General features: G+C 50.5%; 5 protein-coding genes across 5 annotated transcripts in view; 1 reads left to right on the top strand and 4 right to left on the bottom strand.

Annotated features, from left to right (window-relative positions):
• Positions 1–1,014: 1,014 nt before the first annotated feature.
• On the bottom strand, positions 1,015–12,974 carry Pmar_PMAR010227 (hypothetical protein; the record flags this gene model as incomplete). The annotated part of the gene is made up of 30 exons (XM_002788644.1): positions 1,015–1,058; positions 1,120–4,404; positions 4,450–4,571; positions 4,617–4,707; positions 4,756–4,853; positions 4,894–5,020; positions 5,067–5,211; positions 5,442–5,606; positions 5,650–6,780; positions 7,079–7,818; positions 8,315–8,399; positions 8,443–8,595; positions 8,677–8,834; positions 8,891–8,984; positions 9,025–9,095; positions 9,151–9,272; positions 9,328–9,479; positions 9,801–9,956; positions 10,051–10,203; positions 10,290–10,415; positions 10,504–10,663; positions 10,713–10,966; positions 11,107–11,263; positions 11,310–11,479; positions 11,524–11,695; positions 11,950–12,132; positions 12,174–12,274; positions 12,439–12,636; positions 12,681–12,793; positions 12,902–12,974. 30 exons carry the CDS (start codon positions 12,972–12,974, stop codon positions 1,015–1,017), a joined length of 8,799 nt encoding a protein of 2,932 aa, XP_002788690.1.
• A 1,989-nt stretch (positions 12,975–14,963) lies between these two features.
• Pmar_PMAR010226 (hypothetical protein) lies at positions 14,964–15,377 on the bottom strand (the record flags this gene model as incomplete). The annotated part of the gene is made up of 2 exons (XM_002788643.1): positions 14,964–15,216; positions 15,268–15,377. The coding sequence occupies 2 exons, from the start codon at positions 15,375–15,377 to the stop codon at positions 14,964–14,966; spliced, it is 363 nt and encodes a 120-aa protein (XP_002788689.1).
• A 3,581-nt stretch (positions 15,378–18,958) lies between these two features.
• On the top strand, positions 18,959–21,662 carry Pmar_PMAR010225 (hypothetical protein; the record flags this gene model as incomplete). Its single annotated transcript, XM_002788642.1, has 14 exons — positions 18,959–19,207; positions 19,675–19,789; positions 19,840–20,011; positions 20,058–20,179; positions 20,215–20,248; positions 20,417–20,474; positions 20,542–20,611; positions 20,703–20,830; positions 20,880–20,974; positions 21,014–21,137; positions 21,182–21,280; positions 21,325–21,423; positions 21,481–21,573; positions 21,618–21,662. The coding sequence occupies 14 exons, from the start codon at positions 18,959–18,961 to the stop codon at positions 21,660–21,662; spliced, it is 1,503 nt and encodes a 500-aa protein (XP_002788688.1).
• A 674-nt stretch (positions 21,663–22,336) lies between these two features.
• Positions 22,337–23,914, bottom strand: Pmar_PMAR010224 (conserved hypothetical protein; the record flags this gene model as incomplete). The annotated part of the gene is made up of 6 exons (XM_002788641.1): positions 22,337–22,778; positions 22,898–23,045; positions 23,093–23,214; positions 23,259–23,480; positions 23,530–23,672; positions 23,720–23,914. 6 exons carry the CDS (start codon positions 23,912–23,914, stop codon positions 22,337–22,339), a joined length of 1,272 nt encoding a protein of 423 aa, XP_002788687.1.
• Positions 23,915–24,716: 802 nt separating this feature from the next.
• Positions 24,717–24,779, bottom strand: part of Pmar_PMAR010223 (ATP-dependent RNA helicase dbp-4, putative) — a gene marked incomplete at both ends in the record, with an annotated part of 3,870 nt that continues 3,807 nt past the window's right edge. Inside the window, one exon of the mRNA XM_002788640.1 lies at positions 24,717–24,779. Coding sequence (XP_002788686.1) covers positions 24,717–24,779 — 63 coding nt within the window.

The raw sequence follows: 24,779 nt of genomic DNA, 5'->3' as shown, positions 1-24,779 counted from the left end.
GAGCTACCATGTCAGCGGCAAGCTCTGGGAGTGTGCCCAGCCGATCGATCAGATTACTGCAAATGGCCACGTTCCGATACAGATCAGCACGCTGGCAGACAATGGTGACGAGTTGATGATATTTGGGATTATTAGAACTCGCTAGGAGGAGCTTAACAATTTTCGCCATACCATCTGCAACAGGCGTACAGTCGTGCATCAAGGAGTCGTTGGCTGCTACGAATACTAGGAGATGTAAGGCAGCTATAACAAGCCGATCTCTGTGGGGCTCCGCCTCCGATCCTTCGGAACTTGGCGGATCCTCTTGCAACGCTGATTCACAGATATCTTCAGCTTTACGGATGATATCCAAGGCTCGTTGCTCATCGTAGTATATGCCCTGAGGCTCGGGGCGCATTGACCAGAGTGTTGATAGCGTGCAATATGTGGCCATCATCCACAAGGCATCCTCTACCAATTTTGGTAGAGCCACCATCTTCACGCTAAGGTCGGCTTCTTTCGATAGTGTTTTGCTTGCGTCTCGAGAGGCCTTGCGCAAATACAGACTCTGTCGGCCTGCTCGCTTTGGCTCGGCATCCGAATACTCGGATTTGACCTTTTCTTGGTAGTGACCTTCAGGGCAATACGGAAGTCCAAGAGACGCTACCTCCAATGCTGAGCTACTAACCCGTCCTGGTACTTCACTGGAAATCGCGACCCTCCACAGCCTGTCCAACACCTCAGGGTGACGCAGTATCTCTTGCCGAGACCCTAGGCCACCATCCCGGCAGAGGCGAACCATGCAAGGAAGCATCAGTGGCAAATCTCTCTCTGGTACTCTTGTAAAGACTTCAAGTAATGTGACGAGTCTATGACTACCAAGTACTAAGCTAGCGCCGCCGGAAGGGCCTTCGAGAATAGAATGGCGAATAGTTCCGAGGAGAAGTCGCGGGAGGATAATGGCCAGCTGTTGGTCCGACGCCACGGATGGACCGAGCACATCGTGGTCCCGATCAATGCTAGATAAATAGCAGCTCATGACTGTCTCGAGGAGGCCTTCGCAGTATAGGGTGAAGTCACTGCGCACAGCGGAGATGTTATGGACAATGACCACACTGTACTTCGCAAAGGAAGGTTCACTGAACAAGCTGAGGATATATTCGACGCACTCGTCGTTGGCAACGATCTGGTCGACGACTCTTGTCATGCAAGTCCACGACGCAACAGTTCTATAGTGCCAGAGCTTTTGACGTTCGTCTACAATCTCTCGAAGCTGGAGGATGAACACTGCTACGTTGTTCAACACCTTGGCTACAGCACGACTGATGATGGAAGTACTTCGGTTGCCCGACGTTGTTGTGAGCACAGCATTGGACACACTAGCGAGCTCTTTTGTCTCGGCGTCCTCGGTACCAGAGCTGAAGTCATAAGCGTATTCTCCGAGGAGCTCAGGGAAATGTCTGTCGGTGAATTGGAAGCCGCATACAATAACTACATAGATAACCCTGACCAGCTCGGCCGGTATGTATGAGTTCCCACAATCGAAAAGATTTCTTTGGGCGATCTGCAGAACAGTCTGGAGCCAGAGGCAATCAATCCGAGTCCACTCAACTCGCCGTCCGCTCTCCTTGCAGTGAACCATAAGCGTCTGCAACGTAAATAGAAGCTCTCGCAACAGGTTAGCCTGCATGAGTGAGTAGCTCCCACCAGACAATCTGCCTGGGAGATCGAGGTCCCGGTGGAATCTCGCGAATGCCTTCAAAGTGACATGTAGGATGGATTCAGGAGACACACTTGGATACTTGCCAACACCTTCCGTGTCGACCCATTTTCGGGCCATCGTTCTACACAGCCTAGCGATCTCGCACAGTAACTCTACCCGATCAACTGGATCGGCGGCAGTCAATACTGAACCACATCCTTCAACGTCATCCACAGTCTCGGTCATAACACGTAGGAGATCTTCAATCCATATGTCTTCAAGGCCGATCTCTACATCGCATGCTGCAGCTTTGAGGAGATACGCCAGACCTTGGCAAGAGAGATACCTCCTAGCATTATGGTCACGCACTAGCAGCCGCATTGTCACTCTGAGCTCATCAGGAGTATGTGTCCCATCGTGGAGATGGAACTTGTAGTTGACCGCGAGGATTACCAACAGAGTGTGGGTAGTAGTCACTCTGGAAGGCGACTGAGAGAGAAGAGACGATGCCAGGAAGTGGAGATAGTCCGAGGATTGCTCATATCGCAGCAGGTGGGCCATTGAGGGGGCTGCAGGAAGCTGGCAGTGCTCCGTCTCAACATACCATCTTTTGCACATCTCTTCGAAAGCAGCAAGGGCCCCTAGATACTGCACTGCTCTGAACCTCACAGTTGATGATTGCACAGCAGCTCCTATAGGAATCCACCGGCATATCTTTTGATGCAGCTCATTCATAGGCTGACTTGCGGCTGTCCACGGTGCTGCTGCTACTGTCGCATCTCCCCCCTGTTGCTGTACCGATAGAGTCACATAGCGAACACAGGCATACATCGCCTGATCCGCGACTGCAACGTCGTTAGCCTCCTCGGGTTTGGCTGCGATCTCATCGCCAACAAAATTGCTCAACAGGCGGTAGAACGGAGGGGTTCTAACGACCCTGACTATCCAGTCAGAGTCATCATTGGCATCAGCAATGCTCCTCAGCAGCGGTGCAAGCAGCAGCTTGAGCCGCTTATCTGAGTAATCAACTCGCTCGTCCGTGACCAATAGCTCGATAAAGCTCGCCAATGCTTCCTCACAGCCCTTCGTCCTCATACCGACACAGTTCCACACATGAAGGGCGGTCAACAACCGATTCACGTTCAATACCGTGCACTGCTCCTTCCCAACATGATTGTAGTCGAAATAGTATTTTCTATTCTCACAAAAGTACTCAGAATGAGTACACGCTTGGACTAGTATAACTTGACAGTAGTAGCGGACATCATCCCTGATACCCTCCCCGGGCATCGCCATCACAGAAGACGGAAGTCGCCAGTCAGCGCAGCTCAGGAGATACTCAAACTGCTTCTCACCAAAACCTTCGGCTGCCATAGTGTCACCAATGCGCTGCCCCGAGAATTGAGCAAGGCAGGCCACAGCACGATGAAGACTCCATTGAAAGTCCTCATGGATGTTGCCAGGTTCCAGCGAGAGAGCCCTCAGTAACTGCTCTCTATAACGGAGCATCTTCCCAGGAGCCCTCTCACACAGTCTCGAGATCGCCGTAGCGACACTTATGCACTTGGTATCCGTCCATTTCAAAATCTCCATGGATTGGTCATGTAGCTTCGAAATCATGATGCCCGTTAGACTGTGGTCCGAAATGGATTCGGTGTTGCCGGCCTCTCGCGACAACTCCATCACCGCCACAGAAGCCAAGTCAGCTATGCGCTCATCTCGAGCCAGAGCACACCGCAGGAGTACTCCGCCCAGCACGCCTAGAGGCAGCAGCCTTTTCTCGGACTCTCCTTCGTCAGCTCGTCGACTACTCAGCGTCAACACCATCGTAAGTAGCAGCTTGTATGCCATGGAGGCCCTATCAACCGCTTCCTCGTCACAAGGAGGTCGCCAGAGGTCCTTCGATGCCTCATTGTCCAGATGCAAAGGTGGTGCCAGGAAATCCACCAAGTGTTCGACCCGGCGGCCCAAGGCTTCTATGAATTTCCCAGAATCCGTGCACTCAGTAGCTGCCATGAAGCAACGGTCCAAGCCGAGGACAAGCAACCAACAAACCGAGTCGAAAGCGGCGTCGTTTTCTGTGGTCTTCCGCTTAACATATCCTTCGATGTCACGCCGGAAGAGATCAACCAGCCCCGAGGATCTCCATTGCGCCCATAACTTCGAAGCCTTTGCCATGTTACAGCGCATGAAGAACTGCTGCACGAATACGCCTACCATAGTGCACAGCTCCTGGTGAGTCGGGGACTCATCCGCTGTCCCCTCGGCCGTCTGTAGCCGATCATAATGATGCTTGAGGTAAGAGTGTAGATGCTCAGAGCTCCCCAGTGCCTCCATGAAAGTAGCGCTCAGCTCGCCCGATATCAGGGCTAGACAAGCCCCCAATAGCAGTATCCATAATCGCTCTGAATGCTGCTCACGGCCACCACGACCAGCTGATAGACGTGCCACCTTAACTGCGTGCCGAAGCAGGTCGAACTGCTCCCAAAGGGCAAGGTCGTGTATTCGAGTGATGGCCATATGGTAGAGAACCTCATAGGCTCTCAATTGTATATCAGGGCGAGCGCTGAGGGTAATGCACTCCTGCAAGGTGATGAACACCAGTCTGGAGTAGAGCTGTTTTCGGATGTCGTCTCGTGGGCTCTTGGAGATCTTGTAAAGAACTTCCATTACGATGCTCATGACCAATGCCCTATGATCGTCAACATACTCGTCGGCCGTACCTACTGACTCCGCCCCTACGACAACCCCCGCACTAGTAGACTCACCAATCGGTGCTATCGTTGCCTGGCCTTTAGCTTCCTCAAGCTGCTCTCTAGCGAGTCGTATTGTGCTCTCCAATGCTTCGCTGTCAACATCCACTTCAGCCTCCACAGTATCACAATAGGAACTGCTAAGCACTGCTATACACCCAGGTCATGACACAATTGCTTACAGCGTAGATGCATACAGCGCCAGCATCTGCATGTCCTTATGGGCCAACACCTCCCCCAGCTCCTCCTCACTGGCCAGCTCAGAAGAGGTGACTGAAGACAAGATGGGGCCTGTCGCTGCAGCAAATACAACAGCCTTACCTCTGAAGTCCACATCCATCTTGATATTCTTCACTAAGGCAGCGGACAGTTTCTGGCTGATCCCGTGAGACTTGCACATATTGGCGATGATAGCATAGCTACCGAGAATGTTGATGTTACGGCTTGCGGTGCTCTTACGCCGTTCTCCTGTTCGCAACACTATGCAGTTTCTCAATGCTTTGGGCATCTCGCATTCCACGACCCAGTCCGTCAGTGGCGACGAAGGTAGAGACAATCCACTCCACAATTGTGCCTTCCCGGGTACCTGCCCATCTTCAACACATCTATCAACCAATAAACGTAATGGTCACTTTTCTCAGCCAGTATGGTTTCCTGTACTCCTCGGTCGGCCGATAAAGCGTATAGTGTATTGAAGAGCAGCTGGAAACACTCAAGTTGTTCCCGCTCCTCTGCAGCCGATGCCACTTCTGCTCGGGAGACTCCTCCGGTCGGTTCCTGCAATCGACACCGAGTTAATATTCCGATGAGCACATCCGAGTGAGTAGAGCTCCCCATTCCACCAACGGGCAAAGGCTATCCCCAGTTCCAACAATGTCGAATCTCATCGCACATTGTGTTGGGTGAATGGCCGACGCGTTGAGTGAGATTGAGGAATTCTATACAGGTCAACGCTCTATCGAACGTCCTCATCAAACACTGCCAAAAAAACTGTGTGCCAGCGTTACCATAGCAGTAGTCCTCCTGCCCGCCTCCTCTCCTTGCTCAAACGGATGACAGAAAGTAAGCTTGAGTGGCCTCAGCTTCAAGAGCGGCTCTATGCAGCTCAAGTAGTCCTGTGTCACCACGGCGGTGTCACCGTTGATAGCCATGAGAAGATCGCCTTCTCGTACCTGATACCGAGCGCCTAGCAGCATCCTATGACTGGTCCCTCACCTCTCCCTTACGCTCCGCCTGCCCTCCAGGGAAGACATGCTTGACCACCGGATGAGGTTCCTGCCAGCTCATCTTCAATCCAATCCGCGGAATGTCAACTTGCGTAAACGTCAAAGTGAACCTTTCGGGTGTTCCCGCCATTTTCCCTTTCTCCTCATCAGCATCTTCCTTCACTGGCACAACCACCTTACTCACCAGCCGATAGCTGTGCTTCAGAGCCGCGTTGATGTATCGAACAACAAGAGGGTCATTCAAGGCCCTAGGGTTGTTGCCAGACACGTTATTCAACAACCTAGCCAACTCCAAATGCAATGCAAAATTCGACACGTAGTGCTCCCAGGTTATCCTTTTCGCACACATACGAAGCACCGCGCTCCCCCTCAGCGTTGTCCCCACACATTCTGGCACGGCCACTAGGTTGGCCAAGACCCCAGTGAGGTAACGTCTGAGCTCGGCATCATTCGTGTCGAAGAGAAGGCGTTGTAGGAAGTCCCCAGTAGAAGCAAGAGCGCTTTCGATCTTTGTTCTGTCGTCACCGTCGTCGTTGACCACCTCTCTCGACAGAACGTTTGCTAGGAGTACACATACTCTCTGCTTGAGTGGCAGCGTACAGTATGGTAGCATCTCCAGTACTTTGCCAACACCTTGCAGGGACAGGGCCGTGGGACAGACGTAAGTGAGCTGGATGAGAGTATCCAAGACTGAACAAGTGACCCTCAAGACAGCGTCAGTTGTATGCCGACCGAAAGTTACAATCAGGGATAGCATCCTCTCAGTCATAGCGCGTAGAGCATCTATCGAATCGAATTTACTCCGTAGCTCGAGAGGTACAACACTAGGGTCATCAGCGTCGATCTTTCCTGTCAGGCTACTACGGACCAAATGATACCCCAATTCAACCACAGTCTCGTGGATCCCATCAAGTGGATTAAAAGCCCCTTCCCCTACTTCCTCCCTCACCGACAAGCGTTGGTAGTCTTCCTTCCCCTGATGGGCCTTCGGCAAGTTCCTCCCTGAAGATCTGTGCAGTAATATCGTCAAGGCGTGGATGTCAATAAAGCCGAGGATAGCCGCTGGGAGGGTGATAAGGAAGTTAAGATTGCTTGTGGTGACCAACATATTCTTCGTATCCTGAACAGCAGAAGCCCGTCCACTGTAGAATTTATAGGGAAGCGGATGACAACATCCCGAGGCGATCGCAATGACGACCGTGAAGATGGTAAAAGGTATTACTATCAGCTATGAATAGTTCCTGCATGACATGATGTCACAACAGAAGTGCTCTGTCAAGAAAGGCGGATGCTTCGGACTACACAAGCTAGGCAAACAGCAATTCCTGCTGAACCGTATGTAACTCAATGGCTCGAGTCTTAACGCTAAATTAGCGTTAGTCGGCCTAAATTAGTATTAGCGTCGATAATACTGCTACCTCGTCGTCCTCCTCATTCTTTCCTTGACACCCACGCCTGCCGAGAACACCTCCTCCTTTCCCTCCTCGCCTCAGCTGTCGGGCCAGCAATTCCCTATTCCCCTCTGTACCATAGACCTCCATCACCATTGCCCCCATTCTTATGATACACAGCAGAGCCGAGACGAAGCCATACAAGTTCATAGTCTGCGTGCTCCAGCTGGCGCCGCCAGTCCGAGCGTTCGGACCCACTTCTGAGGTACGATCTCGATCCGCGCTGGCCTTGAGCAAGATCCTCGTTGAGAACCCAGCCTCGGCCAATTTTGTTCGCAATCTGTCGATCACCACATTTATTATGAAGGGCACCTTCGCAAACTCCAGAGCCACTGAGTGATTTTCGCACACTATAGATACCAAAGATACGCCAAGATACTTCATCATAGCATCACTAGCTCCCAAGCTTGTCTGACATATTGCCATAAGTACTCTCATAGGGAGGGCTGAGATGAGGCACTCCAAGTGGGACAAGCCGCATATACATAAAATGCGGAGGATGTGGCGACATATGACAACATGAGGATGGACGGTTGGGTCGAATTCACTCCAAGGCACGATGCTGGGCGTGTCCAAGTCGTCCAGGGAGACGCCAGCCTTGAGAATGCGCTGAATAGTTTTCAGTCCAGTAGTGCCCATATAGAATGCATTCAACATTTTCCCAGGCGGGACTTGGAATAGCCAAGCTAGGAATTGAACCTTCGCGGCTGGACATAACAATTTCTTCACAAACTCCGCACCCCTTGCTCCACTAATGAGATTTGATATTCCCACTGTGGCTGTGATGAGCACCTCTACCATGAGAGCTTCTTCCTCCCGACCGCCGCCGAGAATGGCAACCTTCGGCGTTGATGCTTTATTCAGAAGTGTCAAGAAAATATCAACAGCGTTGCACGATAAGAGTGTGTTTTGGACCAACTCGTTGGAAGATGATGAGAATTCACAAAAGATAGAACACAGCACCGCGACGGTACTATGATAGGTTTCAACGTCGACCTTCTTCTCCATTGTAGATCTTCCCAGACCCTATAAGCACTCCTATCCAGGATTAATCTTCCGAATACTCTTGGCTCACCTGTTCTCTTGAGCTCCCATATAACACCGCATCAATAGTAGCAGCCAAAACAGGGAGGAATTCAATGAGCAAGCCTCGATGCTTCCCTAGAGGGCATGCTACGAGCAGGAGACCAGAAGCTGACCCACCGTGACGGGCAAGGACATTTATCGCGCCCAAGCACGCCAATCTTGTGGCTGGAGAGAAGTCCAGGGAGTGGTACGTGAGCAGAACCTGAACGATGCCAAGTCGCTGCCTCTGCCAGAGGAGGCCCCACCTTGACAAGTGCTCGTCCGTTCATCGACTTGACCATGGAATCCAGAATGCTATCGTTGGTCTGGCACATCTCAGCAGTGAACACCACGATACCCTCAGCAGTCTCCTCATCTATCTGGCCCGAGTAGAATATGTTGTGCGCAAGCACAGGGATCTGCACTAAAGACCTACCTCCTTATAGAAAACCACGCTTGGTCACAAGTGGCAATCAACGAGAGGATAGTAGTCAACCTACCTTATGGTCGATAATTCTACTCAGCGCACTGATGTCCTTCTCCCCGGCGAGCAGAGCCAGCGCCCTCGTCGCGCACTTCAGCACGAAAGGGTCATATAGGCCTCCAGCAAAGATGTCACCGAGAGCCGAAAGATCCATAGAGCTGCTCCCACTAGCGACTAAACAAACAAATGAAGGAGTACCGGGGGTATCTACCTGGGGCTCGCATGGTTACCTCCTGGCTTCAGTACCACGTTCTTGGGGATTCCAAGGCGAACTATCGGCAGACAGTTCACAAGGCCTTCTAGATCGTCTTCCTCTGGGATAACCTGCAACGCTGTTCAACTAAACTAAGCCCAGCACTCATACCATAATGTCGCAAGCTCCTCTTTTCTCCCTATCACGATGCAGATTGAAAAAAGAGCGTCGGTTTGCCTGACCTGAGCGGACAAGCGATAGAGCATCAGCAGTGCTATTGAGTCCCGCCCGGCGCACTCGTGAGAAGGTGCTGCAGGAGGAAGATGGCTGTCTGCTTCAATTCAAGGTTGTCCGAATAGAGATAGCTGCTGATGATTTCCATACCTCTCAGGGACGGCCCTCCTATGACGGGCCGATATCTGAGTTCACGAGACCACTGCATTCGAGCGCTTTAGTCGATGAAGTCCGCCTCACATCTCTGATTCGGCGAAGGGGATGAGAGCCTTCAAGGCGTTAGTTACTATCTCGACATGCGTCTCGTTCTCGCAAGCTGTCAGTAGAAGTCGCAGTCCATCTGCCATCACCACACCACGAAGGGAGGCGGCGGACATGCGGACCTCTTCTTCCTACCAAGGCATCCATTGAATCGATAATATACACCATCGGTCACCTCTGGTCCTCTCGTTGCCCCCCGTCCCTGCCCCTCTGGGGACACTAGATAGAGAATACTCAATATGCAGCATAGTCGTATGTATCTTGGCCGAAGCAAGCTACTACCGAAGCAAATCTCATTGAAAGCGGCTAGGGGATAGTTCAAAACATAGTGCGCTTATGCACGAACAATTCGAAGCATCGATCATACACAGTCGAGCCCCAATTCGAGGTGGACTAGTAGCTTACTCATCATCCGGGAAGTGCTCCTCATACATTTTGACGGCAAGGCGTACCCCTCCCTGCAATAGGAATTCATGTTGGCAGTCCGCTTCGAAGGCAACAGTCGAACACAAAAGGGCCACGTGTGGTGCCAGTCTGCGGTCCTTCAGCTGACTTTCTTCCCAGTGCGTGAGAATCTTTTGGAAGATCAGAGGATTATCTTTCTTGGTCTGACGGAGCAACGTAAATGAGCTTTGTCTGCAACTTCAACAACAGGAAACGGCCAGGATGACGATGACGAGCCCGTCAGCCACTCGACCCTACCTTCATAATCCTAACTTTGCAATACTCCTCCGAGTTGATCATAGCGATGAGCATGTCGCAAAGGTATATACAGCTCTCTATATTCATAACTTGTAAAAGCAGCAGTGGTATCGACTTTCTCTCTCCCAGCGATAGTCCAACATCACCATCGTTCTGAAATTGGCAGTTTCACACCAAACCGCTGCTATACTCGTAGATCCGTACTGCGACCATTCAGTGCGCGGAGCTCCCAGCCCTACTTCCATCAGCTTCTCTGTGTGCTCCTCTCGAGCTTCGTCTACCGGCATCTTACCATACCCCAGATGTTTGTGGAGGCCTTCGCTTTCACCACCCACGTCCAGTACTGAGTCAGATCGTCGTGATTTCTGACAAAATAACCGAACACTGGTTGATCATTTTTACAGAGGTTTCGCCAACAGAGGCATACTCCTCTATCGATGTTCATAGGCTTACCTCATGAGATATGTTAGTGGGGTTGAGAAAGATCGTGTTCAGCAAACCAGCGTCGAGTAGTATCCGCCCACATCGTGCTGGGCTATTATTGACCAAGTTGTGGAAACATCCTATTATGTGGGACATCACTACAGCATCGTCTGTTGTCGAGAGCTTGTATCTGCACTGTACACATCCACAAGGAGTAGGGCTGAGGCCCTCCCCCTCACAGCATGGCCTTGATATAAGGTGCATCATCTCGATGTCCACCAAGGATGTGATCTATGTTTTCCTTTGCAGCAGCACAGTTCGCTACAGTCATTGCAGCATACCGTCTCAGCTGCCGATAGAGGCTCTGTTCAACTGTGGCTGAGAGATGAGGAGGATGACTCAAGTGGGAAGTTATCATCATATCATCGATACATCTCTGGCCGGGTCTCACCACATCTTTAGCGTCTCCAGATACCACCAATGCACATGCTGCCTGAAAGATATACCCTCACGATAGAACTAACCAATGCTGCCAAGTTGGGAAGTTTACGAGGAGAGGCAGCCAGTAAAAAGTTTGGTATTGATAGATAGACGGGCTATTGAAAGGCGGATAGACAGGGGGTGGGTGCTCACCTGAACAGAGTCTCCACTAGGGGCCATAGGGCTCGTAGCTGAGAGGGAAGCCATTAGCTGTATGGCGCAGACTCTCATAGATAAGGGTAGCTGCTCATGCATTGCCACCATCACCACTCCACAGATAAGACCAGTCTCGAGTATCCGTTCGTGGTATCTGCTACATGCTTCAGCCTCCGACGATTAGAGCCGTCCTTTGCTACCTAGTATTCATGCTGAGATGCATGTAGGCTCTGATGACATGCTCTATCACCGAAGTTATGGCCGAGTCTACGTTGTGACGGAGACCATCGTAGAGTGCTCTACCTCTACCCTCCATGATATCAGCATGGGTCGACGGGTCGCTCAATTGGTTCGCTATTATACATAATGCCTAAGCTAACCGAATCACACTGGAGACGAAAGAATTCTGCCCACCTGTTCGACATAGCGAAGGTTACCATCGTAATCAAAGCCTCCGATGACCTGGTCCTCTCCATCTAGCTGAGCCAGTTTGGACACAACCTCAACACATTCTGTGGAGTTGAGGATCATCCTGGCCGATACTTCGTTGAAGCTCACGTGAACAAGGGTGTCCAAAGCAGCATGCCTGTAGAACAGTGTGAGAATATATGTACATGGTCAACTACATGTGTCGGTGACAATATGGAAATTCTGAGGAAATTCTAGGGAAATATCGTTGGTTTTCGTATACTTCTACTCTGAATCGTGTGTGGATCCTCATAGTGCTGTGAGGAATCTCACGAGCTCAGCTGCGAAAAAAAACATATATTCCCACACCGCCGTTGAAGGTAACCATTACCCCGGTACTGATAGTGGCAAACATGGCGTTATCAACCCTACCTTAGATCTTCACTGACGGCATCATTATGGACCTCCTTGTGGACCTTGGTTCGAAGTATACTCGCCAAGTAAGGGAGGATGCCCATCGTCGGGAAGATCTCTTGAGCCTTCTTATGGACCGACAAGCCGCGTATAACCTCCAAAGCTTGAGCCATCACTCTCCGCGATGGATCGAACAAGTCTCTGAACATAGGGGTGACAGTATCCGGACTGTGGGTCCTCACTTCCACACAGCCTCATGAACTCCAAGTTCGGTCATCATCATCTCTCTATGCAATGGACATCCGCTGAGGTTGGACAGAGCAAAGAGTGTCGCGACTTTTATCTGACCGATTAAGATGAGCTATGGATGGTATGAAAATACTCTTGCCTGATCCTTCCGCATTCCAACTTCCCCTTCTTGTGACACCCTTGTATAGATCGAGTAAACGACGGGCAGAACCTACTGGTGAAAGAGTCCACCAGTGGTGACTTCCACTAGCGCCCTACTTTGTATTTCGTCATGGCAGAGTGGGTCGAAGAGGAGCCAGCGAGGTTACCAAGAGCTTGCAGGCCATACACGACGAGATCGGGTTCATCCGAATCATGTGCTACTTGCAACAGATCTGGTATGGCGCATTGTTCACACAGAATACTGTGAGTGATATCGAAAGAGGTCAAATTGGCAGCAGCAAGGGCCGCGTAGACCTATGAAGCACGTTAACGGTGAGTGAGGACACCAGAGAGCCGACCTGAGCCTCCCGGTCTAGCGAAAACAATAACGGCTGTATAGCCTTGGACCAACCGTTCGCTCGCAGTATCTTCACCACATTCACCCGATTGCCACACTGTGCAGCTAGTGAGCCTGATATCCCAAATGCAAGGTGGAGGGATTCTACTAGCAGCAGTTATAGTATACGGGAGCGCCGATGATGACCGATTGAGCCGCGTTCTGTCCAGCTACTATTCTTACGTATCGCTTGCCGTTTGTCTTTGACGCTTCCAACGGACTGTATGGCGGCTATGAGCTCGCCAAACGATGACATACAAGTGATGCTTTTACTATCAATAACACGCAGCTCATTGTATGATTGACGGCTGAATATAACACAACTTCTTCCGTACGGGTGACATAACTTCTTCAATGGGAAATGGTCAGTTGGGGAGATGTTATTCTTGGTCAACCTAAGGTGCTCGCAACCTGAGCAGCGGAGGCCCAACTGGATCTACTGATAGCCTGTTTGACTCGTAGGCGATACATAAGGTCCAAATTAGAAATAATAACGATTTCCATGGGCAGGGAATATCTGAGCAACGGTCTCGACTGAGAAAGAGGAACCTTGCAAATGGGAGAAAGGAAGAGGCGGAGTGAGAGACCGTCATCGAAAGCAGCTCACTGCCCAGAAGAGTTGAAAGCTCAAAAACAGGGAGTGACAATCGATGACCATACCGATCTGGAGGCTATGCTAGTGGACACTGCCGCTGTTTCGACCACCATACTAGATTGACTCCGGGATTGTTCCCTTGAAGCACGATGAGACTTGATGTCCACACTCGACTTCTCCCAAATGATTTCTGTCTGCTAATTTCCATGTCAACCGCTTGGAAGCAGACACGGCTGGGTATAAGCCCCTTCTACAAAGTTCCTTTACTCCTGGCATCTCCCAGCTCTCGAAGCTATACTTGTAAGCATCAAGTGGGATCTGAATATTCTTCCTTGGTTCACTCGTTGCAACTTATGCAGTACAAAATCCGCCGAGATTGCGTAGTATTCGGCATACCTGTAATACGGATAGATGCCTTACCTGCCTCCACCAAGTCGAGCTCCGCAGGGGGTACCAGCTATGGTAGAGTCTAATCATCACATAAATCATCATCATCATCATCAACAACAACAGTATACCTGATGTACTAACCACCTTGTGATTTCTTCCGTGAATCCTGAGTGGCTGACTATGTAGATGCTAGAGAGGCTCTGAGTCCATTCGGGTTTATCCCTTTCTCAAACTGTTGTGTTCTTTGTTCGCACAGCGCAACACCAGGTGTGGGCTCCCAAAATAATGCTACGATAACACTTTCCTTGTGGCCTCAGATGAGAGAACTGAGAGGCAGGTTAATTCTAATACACTAGCATGCTCACTGAATTTTCATTAAATACCCCACTCATGGTCGTGTCGGTGTAGCGGGGTGGTTCGGTACAACCCCCCCCCCTCCTCGTGGATCAGCTACTCTTGCATAGTCTCCTATGACAATGCGACATGCTAGATCAGACACAGACTCGTCCCGTCATCGGCTTCCACGATCGGGTCGCTGGTGTGGCCCCCACTGGTGAGATTGCTCTGGCCTTACTCCAAAGTCTCCATCATCTCGGCGCGGACATGAGAAGTAATACTTCGCTCATTGATGGGGACACACTGTCGTGTATTCAGTCCGCAATTGCGATTCCCAGTGTGTTGGTATGATACTAGCAGAGATGCATGGCAACGGACCATGGATAGATTGAGTGGTGGCCGAGGCAGACTGCCACCCTACAACTGTCAGCTCTGAGGGTCTCACTATCCAGCAATATGTGATACTAGGGAAACCTCGACAGGAAAGGTGTCTAAGTAGTCATCCGCTCAGGCTGATGAGAATGATGACGATTGGGGCTCCTCGTCATCATCAACATCATCTGTGTATGATAAGCTCAGTTGTATGGGCGGCGGACTGGGAGGGGGGCATTCAAGAGGCGGACGAGGAAGAAGATTATACCGAGGATGAGTCTGATGACATCCAGGAGGCCGACTGAGTAAGATTGAATCGTAGCTCATCACCACAGGATGATCACTAGCTACCTAGAGGAAAGCTTCTTAGTAGCATCACGAAAGCGCTATCACTTCAACCACTTCATTAGGCTTGCTATTCATATTACTGCGCAACAGTAAAGCGGTTTATCAGACAACGAGGCATGCGCGTAGCTCATGCTGGTGCTGGTGGTGGTACAACAAAACAAGAGTCGCTGATGATTCGATTGAATCAAAGCTTGAGTGATATCATCACACTACGGATATGTCACGTCGCGGATGGCAACGGCAAGTAACCACACTCACTGCCTTAGCTGGGCCGCCATGAGCCACATTGATCTGCTCACAGACCGTTAGCGTCGAGACCGCAGGTGGGGTGCGGACATGGCCTTCCCGGTCGCACTCGATGTCGACTATATAGGGAATCTTCACATAGGCGAGCCACATGATGAAGGTGAGGACGCAGGTGATAGTGAATGTATAAAGGAGATAGAGAATAGCCAACCTAAAGCAACGAGAAGAGAGCCCTGTTGAGAATGGGAACAACACTCGTTACTTTGTAGAGGTAGGTCTCATGCGCCACTTGGTGGGAGGGGCGAACCCTATGGGCACTAGACCTCGTTGGATGGGTAGAGCGATCGGAGCCGAAGCTGGAAGACCCATCATCGAGCTGACAGAAGAGTACAGCAATAGCAGCTGATGCAGCGCACCCATCATTGCACTCGGAATCTAGAGATGCTACTCAGTTAAAGAGAAAGGCAGATCATCTACCGTCGAGATTATCATTGCACGGTCTATCTCGCGCCGTAGTCGGCAAAACCGTCTTCCCCTGCCCAGTACTACCTTGATGAGGTCAATTCAATGGGGACTTCCTTAATAGGTGTCCTTCGCCGAAGCATCATATGAGACTGAGGGATCGAAAGTGACGTGTCCTACTGCATACTATAACGTACCCTAGTCTGTGCTGTCCTCGTACTGCTAGTAGGTTCATCGCTGTGGTATGCTCTGAGCTCATGATGAGGTATAGAAGGGCCTAGGAAGGTACTAGAGCCGTGATGACGACTTTTCCCGTGGCCCTGGGAGAGACATGTTATTCAGCAGCTTCCTAAGCATTACCACCTCCTCGTGACGGTGTCGTTGGGCACCACCTGCACCCAATGCTAATAGAAGGGTAACGCTTATGGAAAAGGCATAGAAGCCGGTCATTGGCAAAAGCCACTGCTAGCACGCCCGATCGACCGGCAAATGGCATTTCCTCATGCGCGCCCCTAAATTCCTCGCCTAATTTTGTGGCGCGCGACATGAAAAAGCACATTGATAGGACGTGCTTCGCTGTGTGCTGTGTCGTTGGCTGCTGCGGCCGTTACGCAGTATCTTTAGCTACTGGGTGACGATCGTACATAACCGTTGGACATGTACTACGTATGTGATATCTTCGATGATTCGCTAAAGTGTGCTCACGCGTTTCGATATCTTGAAGATGGTGAAGTAAGACGTTTCCTGCAGATGGTTCATCGACTGTCCAGGGAGTATATATGATGGTGAGACCAATGCACTTCCCACATTTCGTTCACTTCTCACTCTGACACGCACCGGTTGCAATACCTCTAAGACCGGGGTCGCCTAGTATCAAGGTTACACTCGTCGCACCCTCGACGAGAGTTACCAGTCGGAAATGTTCCTCATGTACTGTAGTTAACACATCACAGTCTGAACCGACAATACATAGACAGCAATACACACACAATTCGGCTGAACAAGACCTCGATGGGAGGTGACGAAGGTGCTTTCGGTTCGCTCCTAGTCTCATGCTTGAACCGGCAGGAGGTCGTATCGGTCAACCAGATTGGCGTACGCCGCACAAAGCCCGGCCTCCAAACTTTCCCACCCCAGGTCTATCTTGCGTTTTTTCCGCCGAGCAGGAGCATTAGAGCCTCCAGAGACATCCTGAAAACTTCTGTAAACCGTGGCGGCCATAGACTCGCAGTCCTCTCCGCGTTCCCTGTCGTAATGGATCCCTTTCTCATACAAAGGATCCTGAACTATGTTGTTTTCGTCAGGGAAATCGTCGAGATAATAAGGGACGCCAAGTCTCTGTATACTGACGGCTCTTGGGATTGGCTGTGTGGGATCCGCTGCTCTGAGATGCACGAGAAAACTGAACTACGAGGTGCCTCGAAAGCTGCGGCTTTCAATGCCGACCTGGTCCAACTTACATGTGATAGTTAGAATTTTGGCAACGCAGAGAGATTGTTCTCAATGTTCCTTTGGAGAGTTCAAAGTACCACTCGAATTCCGTCCCGAGGACTCTGCAGACGCTTCCATACTGCATCTTGATTACTTCGTATGCCTTCTAAAGTGGAGGAGAGCTCATACGCGATAAGCAGGACCAGAATAGCATCTCACATTCTGATCACCATCATCAGTCGGTGCAACGACAGCTGTGTTAACTGAGGAGACCGACCAGAGCGACCACATCGTGAAATGCAGAGCTCTCATGAGGGAGTTGTGACTGTAATCAACTGAGCTTAGGGAGGGACCTTCACGTTCGGATACTGCGTCTCCTGTTTTGGTGCGCCCCCAAGCGCAAACAGACATTTCATCATCGAAACATCAATTGGTGAAACTCCGCCACCCAATCTACGACATTTTTCGTGTTCCATGCTGCAAACCGACAAAGGCAGTAACGAGAGGCCTATTCGCTGTGAGTGGTGCCGAGCAAGGGAACAGGAGCGTTAAGGGCGTCACTTCTCTTGATAAGGGCAACTCTCATACACCCATTTGCAGCTGTAACAACAATCATAGGTCTTCAGATCGAGTCACTCGACCGGAGAAATCCCGAGCATATGAATTCGCTGTATGTCTCAAACGCTCCCAATATTCATCTCCATCGTTACGACTGAGGCTCCGCTATGCATTATCATGAAGTTCAGCAATGAACGAGGATGCGTCTGCGGAGTTTTTATTGTTTCTTCGGAGTATATAAGGACCACACCTGCGGTCAACGGAGGGGCATCGGTCTTGCCTCACGGACGCGATTCACGGACTCTAGTACGGACCTTACTGAACTCATCCGTGTTGCAACCTGCAGCTCAAGTATGATACTCGAAATTTTCGAATCGAAATCACCCTGTTGCCTTGAGGGAGAGATACCGTTAACCATTTGGGTAACGCAATGCACCACGAGTTGGTGCAAGTGAAATCTATCATTCAATTCAGCGAGCCACATCTATGGAACGGTCAGCCGCTACAGGCGAGCGACATTACAGATACCTTGGGGAATGAGAGAGACCCACTTCAAGAGTGTTGCGAATGCCCTTTTTCAATAAGTTATCGAAAATGAGTAGTAGTATATAAACATGCGTATAAGCCTCGTGTGTGCATGGGAAAAGAAGATGTATAATTCAACGCACGAATTCTGAGCATGGAAAAGGCGAACGCCATATTTCATGGCGCGCGACTGCGGCCAGCTACTACTTGCCGGAGTGATTCCCGACCCTAATGAACCAACATGAGCCATAGGTGTTTCCCATCAGGTTTAGTATTTATTCTTTCTTATGCGAAAGAGACATCTACCCATATCATCCAACCACAACATTGCCTTCGTCGTTCTTGTCACAGTGATGACCATAACGGTTGGAGACCGGCTGACCTCCACCTCCTCCCCTTCCGATCAAGATGAACATTCACGGACGGTGTGGCATCCTGTAAATCATCATGATAGACATGATGAAGAATGGCAGCGGAGAGTCGACCAATCCAGCTCCGATACATTCACGGGTTTCCATGCTCTTAAGGCTAATCCCATGCTGACTGTACCCGAAGAAACCAAGGAAGTAGGTGAACATCCCAACAACAATAGTGGACCCGGCTCAACAACACTGCAACCAAATCACGATGATGGAGAGGGAATAGTCACGTTGGAAAGCCCAGCATCGATATTCGATGACCGCATTAGTAACGGTGCAGGAGAGGCGCCATTCAGGATTCCACCACCCAAGATACCCCAGGCATTGCAGTATGAGCGGTCGGGAGTAGCCGTGTCCGAACATAAAGGGCCGTACCATCCTGCACTACATAGTATTCATTATACTACCAATCATAGTGAGGAGGAGAGGAAAGATATGTTGGCGACTCGGCCGAAGGAGATAGCGAGGGAGAGTAACAATGGTCGCGCCAGTGGGAGACCTAAGGAGGCAGACAGATATATTAGCCGTAATGGGATCGATCAAGATCGTCCTGAAGTTATGGACTCTGGAAAACCCCCTGAAGGAGTCCTCCCAAGTACTGTGCGTGGCCAGATGAACAAGAGCGATCGTAGTAGTAGACACAGAGATGCCGTGTCTGGCATGAACGGTACAATGGAGGAGCATAGGGCGGGAGCTGAGGCCTTGAGGCACACCAAGGGTAGTGGCACCACTCTTGGAAAGGAAGCATGGCATCCTCATAAGCATCCTCGAAAGGCTCTTGTTAGAGGACGTATTAGGAAAGCTCATGTAAGGAGTAGTAGTGGTAGAGGAGACACCGTACCAAGGAAGTACCATCCACACCGGCATCATAAGATTCCACCCAAGACAGCGTATCCCAAGATACCAATCGCGCCACTCGGTAAGCAGTAGAGGTCAGTAAGCATTGACGGTGGCGGTCCCTGTAGGTTATCGTCACTACAGCCGCCCTGACGAGGCAGGGAGCTCTAACAGTACGCTGTCTGAGGAGCTGTCCTCACTGCTAAGTCGGTGGAAGGGAGAAGTAAGGGAGCCTTTCAGAAACGCTATCACCTCATGGCTCTACCATAGTCTCCCTCTGAGCTCGACTTGCTTGATCGGAAGGACAGCGACTGGAAGACCATGGGACTATCTCAGACGTCCAGGACCAAAGGGTGGTTATCAGCTGTGGGCGATCGCTATACAGCAGCGGTAGCCATGTGGGTCCCACCAAAACAGGTGTCGTATACCATCTTCAGGTGAACCATCAGGTAGAGGGCAACATCATGTTGGCCAAGCTGCTGATATTCCTCTCTGTGAATTCCAATGGCGGCCCCAACGACATCATCACGGCACCTTCCGAACCGGATCTGGGTACACATATGGCAATACATGGATGGTCCGAATGGTCCCCTTGGTCGCAGGTGACCTCCCCAACCACGATTCCCTCTTCTTGTGTAACCATGTGTGCTGGCAACGGCATCCCAAGGGTATCACGGGAATAGACATCAAGGGGTCGGCCTCGGTGGTGACTCGATGCGAGGTCTCGCCCATGGCCGACATACTCTTCCGTCGTACCAAGCCAAGCCTTTTACGGTGAGGACGGTGCCAGCGTGGTCGGGCTCTATGGGGCTCACCTCAGGAGCCTGGCGAGGGTTTGTGATGAAGAATGCATTGCTATGACTGCAGAGGACAACTCCCCGATATCAGCCTGCGTTGCCGTACCGTGTTCAGAGAGATGCCGTGTGGAAGGTATCGTTAGTGGTAATTCGATGCCTCTTTAGCGGCAGTTCCCTCAGGCACGCGTTGCTCGGCTACTCTGGAGTACGATTGGTACGCTCATGGGTTTTGCTCTAGCAAATGCTCTCCTACTGAGAGTAGGGCCTGCGAGGCTAAACCATCAAGCTCCCCGCTGCTACCTCAACCTAGTCATTCTACTTCAACTTATGACCTCAAGTATCCCACCAGAGGATGCGGTGGAGACATGGATACGTCTATTAGGTGCCTTTGGACCAGGGCATGCGATGGTTGTTTGAAACAAGAGGAGCCAACGACTCTGGTGGTAGCAATACGTGACCTTCCCTATCCCCTCGGGAGACCTTCTTGATCGCCGTTCTCATTGTCAGGGCAGAGGGACTCTCGTCACGGCAATCGAGATGCAGTGCATGAATTTCGATGGCGAGTGCCGACCCTTGGGTGATGACGGGACGTGTGCTAGCACCACAACGTAGTCCCACAAGAGTGTTCAGTTGGGTTGGGTCGAAGCTTGCCTCCAGATCTCCGTCAGGGGAGTTCTTCCCTTGTGCGGCACCATACTTCGAGGAGGCCTTCCCTTATGGACCGTACTACACTACAGTTAAAGGGAAACCTTACAAAGAGGTTAGGAATATCGGAGTTGACTGGAACAACTTCACAGTATGGACAACCTATGGGCTGATTTCAGCGGAGGTCGATCTGATGATAGGTCGCGGTGGAAGCTGTACTGCACAACCATCGTGGAGCTACGCCCGAGTGCTTCAAGGCGAGGTTTCTAGTGGTGGATAGTAGCCGCGAGAAGAAGTGAGCTGTCCGCGCAGTGACTTTCACAGGTCCTCACAGGTATAGGCTGGAGGATCGACAGTGGCGATCTGCCATCTGTGCTGAGCATTGGGATGACCCTACTCTACCATGGGAGATTGACGATCGTGTCGTCAGGGGCGACTTTGATGGCCGTATTGAGGATGTAGGGAGTCGCCCTGCTTGTGCTGTTGATGGTATTTCTGTCAGATGTTCCTATTCGAATCTGACCAAAATCCTGGCCGTCCGGCCTCCGTTCGGGTAGTCGGGAAAGTCCCATTGATGAGGGCAGCAAAGGACATGAACAACGTTGGAACTATTGCAGTTACATCTCAGCAGCAGGGCTTTCTCAGGTTGTCCACCTAACTCCTGACTTCAATGATTATCAAGTCTTGCTCTGCTTGGGGCCTAGGTCGGGATACATGAGTCCCCTGGGAGATGCAGCGTTGAAGGTGAGCCGATCCTGCGCGGAAGGTTTCAGTGATGATATTTGGTTTTCCGTTTGTAAGGTACTTGGACCATGGAGGTTGAAGCTGACGAATGACCTGCTCGAGACAAATGTGGGCATCCAACGAGGGAAGGAGGAGGGTATTGCCACGGAGGTAGGTGACGTTAGACGCTAATGAACGACTGATTGCCGTTGCAGATACCTTCCCCTGGTATGCACACTCATGGTGTTCTGGTTCCCTGAAGGCTCGTCCCGTTCAAGCTAGTTATTATTGTCATTCGCACATTGCGAATATGGTGGCTGCTCAATGAGCGGCAACCTGTGTTTGTTCACTCGAAAGCATGAATGTGCTTATCATCTACCAGAGTGTCCTAACCACTGCAGCTTGTGTTGACTAGTCTTACACACATTTCGTGAGTTACTCTGAGCTTCTCCTCCTGAGTATTGGTAAGTGGACCTAGACTGAAAAGCAGAGAGAGAAAGCATCCAAACTCTCCATTGGTTGCACTAACACAGCAAACGGTTCAATGACAAAAGCGCGGAAGAGTTAGAATTTGACATTAATGATGTGTTACTGAACTACCCTTGATAATGTTCATCAAGCGAGATGGAGCATCAGTCACCCAGATCATCGTACTCCATAATCTGATACGCCAGATGTATTATCATGTTTCGGTACCATGCTGTGATCATGCCTGCGTGCACAAGATACAAATCCATCATCGTACTTCAGAGCACAACTCGAGTTTGCAAGATAAGAAACGATGATAACATTACGAGGGAATTGATAATCAAACTATCCACCTTTCTAATGGTCGGATGCCGAGCTGATGCTTTCAATTGAAAGCCTAGTTTCTACTGGCTATGATACGGAAGATCTGGGTACCACATTATGGGGTTTCTACTACCGATATTATTCAGTCACAAATAAGCAAACCTGTATCTAGAAAAGAACCAAGGATGTGCTTCTTGGACTTCGGTGCTTTAGCAAAGACACTCCAAGCGCCGATGTTCTGCATGGCTCGAGTGGAGTATAGTTCCTCTATAGTGAAAGATGGCTGGCTACCGTTGTCACCCCACTCGATGGTCACACGCCTTGCATGAGCTGGGATAGCTATATCCTCTCGAGTGATATTGGGCTTGCCGAAGTTCTCAGAACCATAGAGCAAATCAACAGGTCTTCGTATTCCTGCAGTATAATAGATCTGCTTTTGTGGAGTAGATCGTTCAAGATCAGGATAGATATTATCAAGAGGCATACCAGTGTGTACATGACCGATGATTCGGAGATCGCCATCAGGGAGAATATCATAAAGATTAAGGCCATGGTCACCCATGACTACTGCTGCGAGCTTTGACCTAAAACAACGCCGGGACCCTACATCATGGAGTCTATCACAGATTATCTATGTCGTGAGAACGCCATAACGGAATATTCAAATGCGGCATGACGGAAGCCTCGACTCAGTGTTGGTTACCTGTCGTGAGATATGTAGATCCCATTGTAACCGGGCCTAGCACCACCGGTATCTCGGCACTTCTCTCCGTCACAATAGACTATGGTACAGGAGTTCAACCCTAGTATCAAGTCAGCAAGGAAGCGCCCTTTAGCCAACATATTCGGACCTGAACAGCCTTGTCTCCCTCTGTTCACCAGAAGACACTCGGTTCACCTTTATCGTCGCCTAAAGGGTGGCCCCACCATTTTGTGGCGTAGAATTTCACCCTAGGCTCGACCTCTAATATTTGCATGTCATTGAGTTGACCATGGCCCATCTCGGGTGAAGTAACGGATCTGATAATAGCGCTGTGAGCATCTTGACAGAATGGAATCATGACTTCATGTATAGCAACGCCACAGGTCGTTGTCCTTCGAAGCGCACTCGAAAGAACTCAACCCGTTCCCCGCCAGATGCCCAAGCATGATTGACGACACCGAGAGTGGCAGTCTCCCTATGATAGGATATCCCGTGGGGACGGAAGGATATTCCGATCGGGAAACCTTCCAACGGCAGAGCTGTGAGGACCTCAGCTTTGACGTCTAGTGCGAACAGAGGGAACCTGGCTACGGCAATTCTATGATAAACACTCTGTTGCTAACTGCGCTCACGTGGCCTCTGACACAGGCCCCATCTTGAAGGTCATCTTCGGGTCCATATTCGACACTATAGCCCACGAGCCGTCACTGACGAACTCAATGTCCTCCATCCCACCAAGGTTCTTCACACCCTTCGGAGGGCCAATCTCACGACACTAAAGACACTGTCACTTGGCATATTGTATTTGACTGCATCACTCACATTGCTCCCTTGTATTGTCTCGGGCATGCTCTCCAAAGACACGTCCATCATCAAGATCTGGTAGTATACTCTGTAGAAGAGAGCAGAGAAAAGGACCAACACGATGGCGATGACGTATGTGCAGCGAGGAAGGGTCGGCCCAGTTGGACCGGCAACACTAGCCTGGGGAGAGTTGTGTGGCGATGCTTCTGCCATCGAATAAAAGACGACACTGCTGAGAAGACCAATACTGAGTAGCCGGCCAGAAAGTGGAACCTGTTCACAAAGCTCGAAGGTATACGTGATTTGCCTTTCTCTATAACTAAGCAGCATCTCTAGATCGAGTATGGCGAGAGTAGCGAGAGCTGGTGCATCCCTAGTGACAGCGGTGTCCCCATAGAGACAGGGCCTACATAGCAGCTTGGCATAAGAGTAAACATGACATCCATCGGGTTGAGTATAGCCATAGTAGGAGCTACAGCAGCGTCACAAACCAACTTTAACAGGAACATCGCAATAGACAAACATCTACTACAATCCTGCATGTTCTCGTCGTGATTTAGCAACACGATGCCAGAGTAAGAGCGAGAGAGGTCGCTAGGAATAGTAAAAGGGATCATAAGAAGCATAAGATCTCGCTCCGTTGCGGTACATCACGTGCTGCGGTCACGTGCACTTGCGTGCGCCTTGTGAGTTCTCACGACATGAACTATGATCAGCACATGCTGATGGAACGTGACTGCTTCTTCCCACTAGCAGTCGTTATCAAGTTTGGAGTACCGAGGAACCTATCTCCTTCCTACGCCAACCAGGCCTCTTCTACCCCTCCCTGCAACCTCACCCTAGCCCCACTCGCCAGCTGCTGCTAGGATAACACTATAGGCTCAACACGCAAACTTCAGTAACGTAGGAACAATCCCAGAGAGTAACTCGAGTATGGACACTGGGAATAGCAAGAGTACTACTACTATACTATAATGGTGATAATGACGTCAGTTTACGTTGGTGGTATTGGTAGCTACTGCAGCATCTTCAATGCCTCCGCCTCGAGATCAGCCATATCGCCTCGTTGTCGCTTGCT

This window comes from Perkinsus marinus (assembly GCF_000006405.1).
Source record: "Perkinsus marinus ATCC 50983 genomic scaffold scf_1104296927884, whole genome shotgun sequence".
NCBI lineage: Eukaryota > Perkinsozoa > Perkinsida > Perkinsidae > Perkinsus > Perkinsus marinus.
Note: the sequence above shows the minus strand (reverse complement) of the source record. Positions and strands in the feature narration are given on the sequence as shown.